Source organism: Diabrotica virgifera, chromosome 4 (assembly GCF_917563875.1).
Source record: "Diabrotica virgifera virgifera chromosome 4, PGI_DIABVI_V3a".
NCBI lineage: Eukaryota > Metazoa > Arthropoda > Insecta > Coleoptera > Chrysomelidae > Diabrotica > Diabrotica virgifera.
This window is the reverse complement of record NC_065446.1, coordinates 53643211-53653347: the sequence shown is the minus strand read 5'-3', so window position 1 is coordinate 53653347 and position 10137 is coordinate 53643211. Positions and strand designations below refer to the sequence as shown.

The following is a 10137-nucleotide window of genomic DNA, read 5'->3' as shown; positions in this document are numbered from 1 at the left end:
CTTTTCTGACAAACCGTAAGCAGGAGAAAAATTCTGAACACACGAAATGAACAAGCAGCAAATTATAAACTTTTGTTTAATTTTAATTAATTGTTTATTTTTATTTAATTTTATTTAATTTAAGTATTTTATTTATTTTCGTCTATTTTATTTTATTTCGTTTTATTAACTTTATTATTATTTTTTATTTATTTAATATTTTTATTTAATTTTTTTTAGCTTCATTTAATTGTATTTTAATTAATATGACTTTATTTATTTGTATTTAATTTTATTTATTTTTATCTAATTTCAAAATTTTATTTAATTTTATTGTTTTATTTATTTTTATTTTTTTTTAATTTCATTTAATTTTAATTTACTTCATTTACTTTTTTATTTAATTTTAATTTAATTTAATTTTATTTAACCAACACCTATAGAGTTGGAACTATCCCGAACCCAATCATAAATACAGGATTGTTTTCAATGTAGATAAAATAAAGCTGTTATATTCATTATAAGACAAACAAATTTAAGATTGTAACTGCTGCACAATTTATTTTGCTTTATTTTGTTACTTCTAACTAAACTTTATTACTTCAAACATCATGTTGTGTAATTCATTAAAAATAATAATAAAAACTCATTCACATCGAGCATTTTTGGTTTATTAATTACGAATTCCTTTTATTTATTTTAAGTTTATTATATACAAAAGTTTGTTTTTATCTATTGAGAGCTAGTAAATAATAAAAACGTGGTATTATAAAATGTTCCTTTTTTATAAAAGTATATTTTTATGATATAACTTCAACAACAACTGGCGGTTATACCTACTTTTTCAACTAATTTATTTTCTCGATAATCTTTTTTTAATGTTGTTCTGAAGCTATTTCCTTGTGGCATTTTTATAGTTAAGTATTTTCTATCGGAAATAAGCCACAATTTTACTAAAAAATGAATTTGTTAACGTTTCGAAGCCCAAATCGGGTTTCGTTGTCAAAATACAAAATACTATTAAGATGAACAAAAATGTTGTTGCTAAGTAAAAAAATTCTTCTAATAATTTATTTAATCTGACTCATTTATATTGGTAATTCAGACGTATATTATACATTTTAAAGTAGAAGACTTTAAAATGATATCGCCAATATTTATGAGTTGCGTTCCTGGGACGACTTTACTAAAAGATAGTTCATTCGATTACATGAAATCAATCCCAACTCAAGAATATCCGTCGCAAAAAAATCATAGCATGTGATCTGTCTTTAAAAAGACAACCAAATGCAACGATGACAGTAAAATTCTCGCGTCAGAGATTCCATAGTAAATCACGAGGGAAAACCAGGAAAATACCTCGTGATACCGACATCGTAAGTATTTGGTCTTACATTTAATTTACCTACAAAAAAACTAATACCAAATTCTGACTTTAATATGTTTGAATTATAAATAATATTAATAATACATACATAGATATACAATAAGTATTACTAAAATATAAAATTTGTACTAATTCGATATGTTATTGACTTACTAATCGTGGTATTTTCTTTCAACTGACTTCCTCTTTCTTGGATATTCTTGAGTTGGGATTGATTTCATGTAATCGAATGAACTATCTTTTAGTAAAGTCGTCCCAGGAACGCAACTCATAAATATTAGCGATATCATTTTAAAGTCTTCTACTTTAAAATGTATAATATACGTCTGAATTGCCAATATAAATGAGTCAGATTCAATAAATTATTAGAAGAATTTTTTTACTTAGCAACAACATTTTTGTTTATTTTAATAGTATTTTGAATTTTGACAACGAAACCCGATTTGGGCTTCGAAACGTTAAGAAATTCATTTTTTAGTAAAATTGTGGCTTATTTCCCATAGAAAATACTTAATCTTTTTTTGAAAACAATTTTCGGAGTGGACATCGAAACGACAATTTTTTAGGTAAAAATGTAATATTTAGTATGACATCAAATATGTACAAACATTAAAATACCATAAAAATATTTATCAATTTTCCAGAAAACCTTGATATTGGTATTAGCGAAGACCTATCGCTTTTACTTACATCAGCAGGAATAGCATACATAGCTATATCGTATGCAGTGTACTCAAAGGATTGGTCGAAAATTATACAATCGCTTACAGACTACAAAAAGTTTGGAAAACCTCCCAAAACAGACGAGACAATAAAATTCTGGAATCGAATAATGCTTATGTTAATGATTTACTTTTTGTTCATGGTTATTGCATACGAAATAGCAACTTTATATGAAGGTACAGCGTGTGACAAGGAAGCAGAAAGGAAAGGCTTACACATTAATTGCTGGACAATGTTTCCTCTGTTGCTACCATTTGAGATTACAGTATCGACCCAATTAATAATATCCTTTTTGCAATTAATATTTGTATCATACCTTGCAACACCACGTAAGTCCGACGCAATTATAGTAGTTATTAAAATATCAAGAGTATTATAATGTTAATAACGCTTTAGGTCAATGGTGTGTATCCCGAGGGCCCCTGGGCCGAGGGATATATGACCGAAAGAGTTATTATCCGTAATACCCGTGATGCCTTCAAAGTTTCATCATCATCATCATCATCACGTAGCGCTACAACCCTGGGTGGGTCCTGGCTGACTGTACAACTTTCTTCCAATTTGTTCGGTCTTCCATCAACCAAGGGTCAAATGGGATGTTCATTTTTCGGAGATCTGCTTGGATGTTATCTCTCCATCGCATTCTGGGACGTCCGAGTGGTCTTTTGCCTGTAGGAATCTCCTCCCATACCAGGCTTATAAGTCTCTCGTTATGAAGTCTGTGCACGTGGCCTGCCCATCTTAGTAGCTGTGATTTAATTTCTTGGACAATATCAATGTCATTGTAGAGTTCTTTTAATTCGAAGTTGGTTCTGATCCTATACTGGTTTGTGTTAATATCGTGGTGAGGTCCGAAAATTTTTCTAAGTATTTTTCGTTCAAAACGACTGAGCTTTTCTTCGTTTGATTTGGTCCTGGTCCACGTTTCGCAACCATATGTTAGTACAGGTCTGACGATGGATTTATAGATTTTGATCTTGGAACTTCTTGTAAGATTTTTTGATTTTATAAGCTTATCCAGTGCGAATAGACAGCGATTTGCTGATTGGATTCTGTCTTTTATTTCTTCAGTAACATCGTTGTCAGCTGTGATTACGGTCCCCATATACTTAAAACGTTGTACTCTTTCGAAATTGAAGGTGTTGACCGTCACATTTTGTCCTATCCTGTCTCTTCGTGTCGTTCTATTTATACACATATATTTCGTCTTCTCTTCATTAATCCTCAGCCCTACTTCGCTTTTTGCTCCTTCCACCTTGTTGAAAATGGCTTTTGTGGATAGGATGGAGTCTCCAACGAGACCAACGTCATCTGCGTATGCTAGTAATAACTTGGGCCCTTGAACTGATAGCAGTTCTGTTTTTATTTCGTACGACCTCATGGCTTTCTCTAATACAAGGTTAAAAAATAGTGGAGATAACGCATCACCCTGCTTAAGTCCACTGTTGATTTCGAAGCTGTCAGACAGTTTATTATTTACACGTACTTTTGATATTCCACCCTCCATACAGACTTTAGTCATCCGAATGAGTTTCTTTGGTAGTGAGGACTCCGCCATGGCATTCCATACTTGGCTTCTTTCTACGCTGTCATATGCCTGTCGAAAGTCTATGAAGAGATTGTGTATGGGTCTGTTATACTCCCATCCCTTTTCTGGAAGCTGTCTCAACGTGAATAGTTGATCTATTGTGGATCTGTTTGCCCTAAAACCGGCTTGATATTCACCTAGGACATTTTCAGCTCAAGGGGTTAGTCTACTAAGAATGATGTTTGAGAGGATTTTATATACCGTGTTTAAGAGTGAAATTCCTCTGTAATTCGCGCATTTTGTTTTGTCCCCTTTTTTGTGGATGGGCACTATGATGTTTTCCTTCCACCTTGCTGGTATCCTTTCTTCTAACCATATATGTGTTATTAATTGGTGGATTTGGCGATGTAGTGTTTCTCCACCATATTTCAGAAATTCTGCTGGTATCTCGTCCGTACCCGGCGCTTTGCGATTTTTCAGCTTATTTAAGGCCTTTCGGGTTTCTTCAAAAGAGGGATTTTCGACGGGCATGTCTGCTGTTATGTAGATCTCTTCTTTGTGCTGTTCTTCCTGTATGATGTTTAGAAGGTCCCTGAAATACCCTTTCCATTCTTCTGTTAGTTCTTTATCGTCGATTATCATATGGCCTTGATTGTCTCTCAGTGTATGGATAGAATTGGTTCTATGTCCTCTTTTCTCAGTGGAGGTTGCTTTATATAATTCCCTGAAGCCTGGTTTAGGTGGGTCTCTCTCCATAGCTTACATAGATTCCTTTGAGTAATCAGACTCTGGAAAATCGTACACTGTAGGAACCAAATCCCTTCCTTCGCAATAATCTGCATTTTGCTGCCGCGTTAACAAAATTACACCTCCATCAGTTGAAGTTGGCGCAGATGGAATTGCTCTGCTAGTACGGGGTTTCTTCTACGATCGTGTCTTCAGCAGTGCCTTGATTCTAGTATCATTCGAAAATACAATTTCCGCGCCTGAAGACAGAATATTACGATTTAGAATATCAATAAAACCCGCGTCATCTTCTTCTGTCGAATCTTCGTCTGTCAAAATGATCCTATCTGGAGATTCAACGTGAACTGCAGAAACATCGTTATTATTTTCGTTTTAATCGAAATCTATATCGAGGTTTACTTCTTTCACAGAAATTCTTCTAAAAAAAAAGAACAGTAAAAAAGAATAGTGAAAACGACATAATATCCAGCAAACCGCTTAGCGGTTCCATTTGGGAACACACATATTTTTGGCCTAACTACGAAAAAACCAAAAGATAAAATATTATGAAAACCTGTACAGTCAAGTTATCTATTGAAGATTGTAGAAAATCATTAAAACAAAATCGAGGATCCTAGTGCAACAAGTAATAAATAAACCAATTGCACGAAACGAATGTCCATATTTCATGTCAATTCAAGAGGTTCTTTATTTGAAGCAAAAACCGCGGGTAAATGGACTAAATATCAGAATTGTTGTTAACAACCTAATAAATTCATCTTCTAATATTACTCTGAATAATGTGAGCTAAATAAATATAAAAATAATAATTAAAAAAACTTAAAATAATTTTAGTTGGTTCGGCAATTCTTTTGCCTTGGGAAATTTCTCAACTGTTAGCCCTTCATGTTGATCATTTAAATAATATGTTTAACAATATTGTCGACACAGATAGTAAAGAAGATCAACGAAGAAGATTAAATAAATGGATTGCGTGCCATGTTCATATTATTAGGTAAGTATTTCTTGTTGTGTCTTTTTATTACAACATTTAAATTATGTGCTTAGTTTTCTAAATGATGATTTTTTATATTCTTGTTTCCTGAATTTAGTGACCTTAACTGACAATACCTGGAAACAAAAAGAAAAATCTTGTATTTGAATCTTACTGTTAATATTTTTAATATTTCGGTCTATCAGTAGTCTTCTTCTTCTTCTTCTTGTAGTGCCTATCCGTTTCGGATGTTGGCGACCATCATGGCAATCTGTACTTTGCACACTGCTGCTCTGAAAAGATTTGTGGTGGTTGTGTTGAACCACGTACGTAGATTTTTCAGCCACGAAATCCTTCGCCTTCCTGGTCCTCGCTTTCCCTCTACTTTTCCCTGTAAAACCAGTTGCAGCAGTCCATATCTTTCACTGTTCCTCATGATGTGACCGAGGTATTCTATTTTGGCTGTTTTTATTTTGATGAACAGCTCTTTTTCTTTTTGCATTCTCAGCAAAACACCCTCATTAGTAATGTGGTCGGTATAAGATATCTTCAGGATTCGACGATAAAGCCACATCTCAAAAGCCTCAATTTTCTTGCAGGTGGCGTCTGTGAGAGTCCACGACTCAACTCCGTACAACAGTATAGGAAAGATATAACATCGTAGTAATCTGACTTTTATGGGTATCGACAAATCATGACATTTGAACAACTTTATCAGTAGTCAGATGCTAATATTTCAGGTTTATGCAATGTTGTTTTCTACTTTGAATGGAATTGAGTCTAATCTAATCATGACTACTTCACGAGAAATTCTACGTTTGACGTCTATTTGCCGACCCCGTCCTCGGAGTTAGTAAAGAAATCGATATTATATTCCGCAAAAAAATGTACAACCATCTCCCCCTACAACTAAAATCGGCACCATCTTTCCACAAATTCCGTAAACTGACAAAAGCCTACCTGTCTGAAAGACCATATTATTCAGTAGAAGATTTTTTAGTCAATAACTAAGAAATTACAGTACCCTTTGCACAAGTAGTATTTTTTTATCTATATTTGGGTGTCATACGCAGCAGCTTAACTTTTTAACTTTTTAAACTTTTTTATTAATTATTAGGTACACTATGCATTTGCAATTTATTTAAATTTTTGCAATTGATTATTTCTGTTTTAACTTCATTATTATTATTATTATTTAAATATATTGACGATTTATGTAATTTTAGTAAATTGGATTGTTACTGTTTTGTTTTTTTTTTTTGACTATTTATAAGCTTTGTCGATAAAATTGTAAAAATTTTCATGGCAATAAAGCATATTTCTATTCTATTCTATTCTATTCTAAAATTTAACTGAATACATACCTAATAATTCTCAAAATTTTATTTTTTTTTATTATTATTAAGGTTGCTTATTCTGAAATAAAGAAACATAGCAAAAATCATTGAATTCAAAGTTTTATGTTTGATTTAAAAATAATTTATATTTTTGTATTTTTGTTTATGTTTTATAAATAACGAGTAAAAATTCTGATAATGGAAGGTAAAATGAGGATGAGAGGCCGCTTTCTATAAAATCACTGGGCAGCTTGAAAAGTTCCAGAACGCCACTGCTAGAAATAGAGAGTTAATGAAAAATGTGATCGCTAACATCCATTAGTGGATTTGCATCTGAAGGAGAAGAAGAAAACACTTAAGTACACTATAAATATTCTGTTATATAGCTCTTTATTTTAAGTTTCGTTTTGTCTAAATAATATTATTATCTTTTTTATTTTAGAAATATCGATCGTTTAAATAGAGTTACAAAGAGATGCATTGGAATAATTTCTTTGGTAGTAAGCCTGGTGTGTGCCTTAACTGCAAATGAGATTATTAATAGGGTACGTATTATAATTTTCTTATAATATTAAGCACTGAATAGTGAATACTGTATTATTCATTATCAACTTGTACGCGTTCACTGCTTGACATACGTCTCCCTAAGCTCTTTCCATTTGTCTTTATTTTGTGAGGCTTTCATCCAGTTACCGATAGATAACATGCTTCAGATCGTCTTTCCAGCTGGTTGGTGGGAGTCCGCTGCTCCGTAGTGTTTCTTCTCGTGGCCTCCACTCGACAATACGTTTTGTCATAGCCACCTTTACTTTACAAGCCATGAAGAGAAAAAAGCAACATCGCAATTGATGACGTGCGTAGTCCGACTTTCGGACTACCGCTTTTGAAAACACAATTTTAAAGTAGAAATTCTGGTAAAATTTATAGTATTTTTTGAGTCGAACAAGAAAATATTATTAATTAGAAGTTTGTACAAAATAAAATTAAAAGTACTTCCTTGTAAGTAACGTTTATTATACAAAAAAAAACAATAACAAGAATATACACGGGATTAATTTTTTTCGAATCCTAAGAAAACTAATGAGTATTTTTCAAAAATTTAAACGCAGAATGAAAGATTACGTTAGGACCGAGGGCCGAAAGTCCCTGAAAACTTCTATGTTTATTTTAATAAGTTACAGGGGCGAAAAATTAAGAAAATTTAGTGTGATTTTTAGTTTCAAATATGTCATTCAAAAACAACCTTTCATTCATTCTAAGGGACTTTCGGCCCTCGGTAATAAAGTAATCTTTCATTCAGCGTTTAAATTTTTCAAAAATACTTATTAGTTTTCTCAGAATTCGAAAAAATGATTGCATTTAAAATACACTGAAAATTTTGACAGGCGTCAAAATTTTGCATTTTTTCCTTTCCCTTTAAAGTTTTTCGCACTTATTTAGAAACATCCTGAATTGGAAAAATGCGAGGAACTGCAGAAGGTTTTAACTTAGGATTCGTTAATTTCTCTACATGTTTGTTGCCTTCCTTATCTACCCATTCTCTAACTCTCTCGATGTCATCAGAATAAAAATGTTTGGCACATACTACCGCTGATGTTCCAATAACAAAATTTTTCCTGTGGATACACTGTAACCAAAGTTCTCGCAGCTTTGGATCCTTTGGAAATAAAAAAGTGCTTTCTGGTTGTTCATTCTTTTTAAGACTGCTATCGTAATTGCTTTTGCACTCTGGCACACAGCAACGGCTTGGCATCTACAAAAACAAAAATTATAAGTAGGTATGCCGTATGTAAAATACCAAACTTAAAGAAATTTAAATAAACTTGCGTGCATAGAAATCAGCCCACTCAAAAATTTGGTCATTTTTGATGTCTCGTATTTCCCGAACCTGTTGGCCGATTTAAATTGATTTTTTAATATGTTATAGCCTGATTCTTTAACAATACCCCTGTAATAATATTGTTGCTAAATAAGTAAATTTTCATTGTATATATACCGGGTGTACGAATTAAACTGTCTTTTTTTTTCAAAGTTCGCATCACTCTATGGAATATTCATTCTAAGGGACTTTCGGCCCTCGGTGATAAAGTAATCTTTCATTCTGCGTTTAAATTTTTCAAAAATACTTATTAGATTTTTCAAGATTCGAACAAAAAGATTACATTTAAAATACATTGAAAATTTTGACAGGGGTAAAAATTTTGAATTTTGTTACTTTCCCTTTAAAGTTTGTCGCACTTATTTAGAAACACCCTGTATTGATAAAAGACATATTATCTAGTTGTTAAAGTAGCTAACTTTTTTTTATTATCCAACATAAGCGAATGAATAAAAAACAGAATGTTAAGAAAACCTGAGGCTATAGTTGAGTTTTAATTTCACTATTTTATAAATGCCCGTTATACAATAAAAAATTAACTGCTTAGCAACAATATTATTACAGCGGTATTGTTAAAGAATCAGGCTATAACATATTAAAAAAATCACTTGAATCGGCCAACAGGTTTAGTAAATATGAGACATCAAAAATGACAAAAATTTTAAGTGGACGCATTTCTATATGCACGTAAATTTATATAAAAATATATTATACTATAAAATATATTATATAAAAATATATTATATTGAACTAAAATCATCTTAATACATACCTTTTAATATTCTTTATAATTTGGAGCACGAAATATTGTAAAATGTTTGAGTTTTTCTGTAAATACAGTGAATATTATTTAAAAACATTTAAAAATAAATGAGAACTGTCAGAATTAACCGGTCTACGCTTAGATGTTGCCAAGTTTCAACTTCATGGCTTGTAAAGTAAAGGTGGCTATGGTTTTGTCCATCGGTTTTCTGACAATCTGACGACTTGTCCTGCCCAATACCACTTAAGCGACACGATTTTTCCACAGAATCTGTTGTTTATGTTCTACGACGTATTTCTTCTTTTTGAATTCGGTCTCTCAGAGAGACGAGAGACACCCAACATCTGGCGATACGCGAATCTTGTTCACTACCTTTTTTGTGAGTATGTATTATTGTTTCCGCTCCATGATTAAGTGAGTACAGGCAACACACACTGGTCAAAGATTTTCCTTTTCAGGAATATGTTTAAGTCCGATTTAAATACATAGTTCAGTCTACCAAACGCTGCCCAGACTAATCCTATGCGACGTGGGAGTTCGCACGTCTGGTTATTTCGTCCCAACCGAATTTCATGTCCCAAGTACTTATAAGATGCAGTCTGCTCAATATTCATTCCATCAACAACAATATTACGATTTAGCACCAGATTAGTCACTATTTGCGTCTTTTTGATGTTAGTCTTTAGTCCGACTTCTAAGGAAGCGTAATAATATAATTCGTTCAACATTATTATTGCATCATCCATACGATCGGCTATAAGGACGATTCATCTGTGAATCTCAATAAATGACTGAGCTTCTTTCCATTTATAACAGTGTAG

General features: G+C 32.3%; 1 protein-coding gene across 1 annotated transcript; it reads right to left on the bottom strand.

The window, feature by feature from the left end:
* Positions 1 to 8074: 8074 nt before the first annotated feature.
* Positions 8075 to 9496, bottom strand: LOC126883519 (THAP domain-containing protein 2-like). The gene is made up of 2 exons (XM_050649132.1): positions 9326 to 9496; positions 8075 to 8427 (listed from the first exon to the last, which is right to left on the bottom strand). Exon 2 carries the CDS (start codon positions 8425 to 8427, stop codon positions 8107 to 8109), a length of 321 nt encoding a protein of 106 aa, XP_050505089.1. The 5' UTR covers positions 9326 to 9496; the 3' UTR covers positions 8075 to 8106.
* Positions 9497 to 10137: the final 641 nt, after the last annotated feature.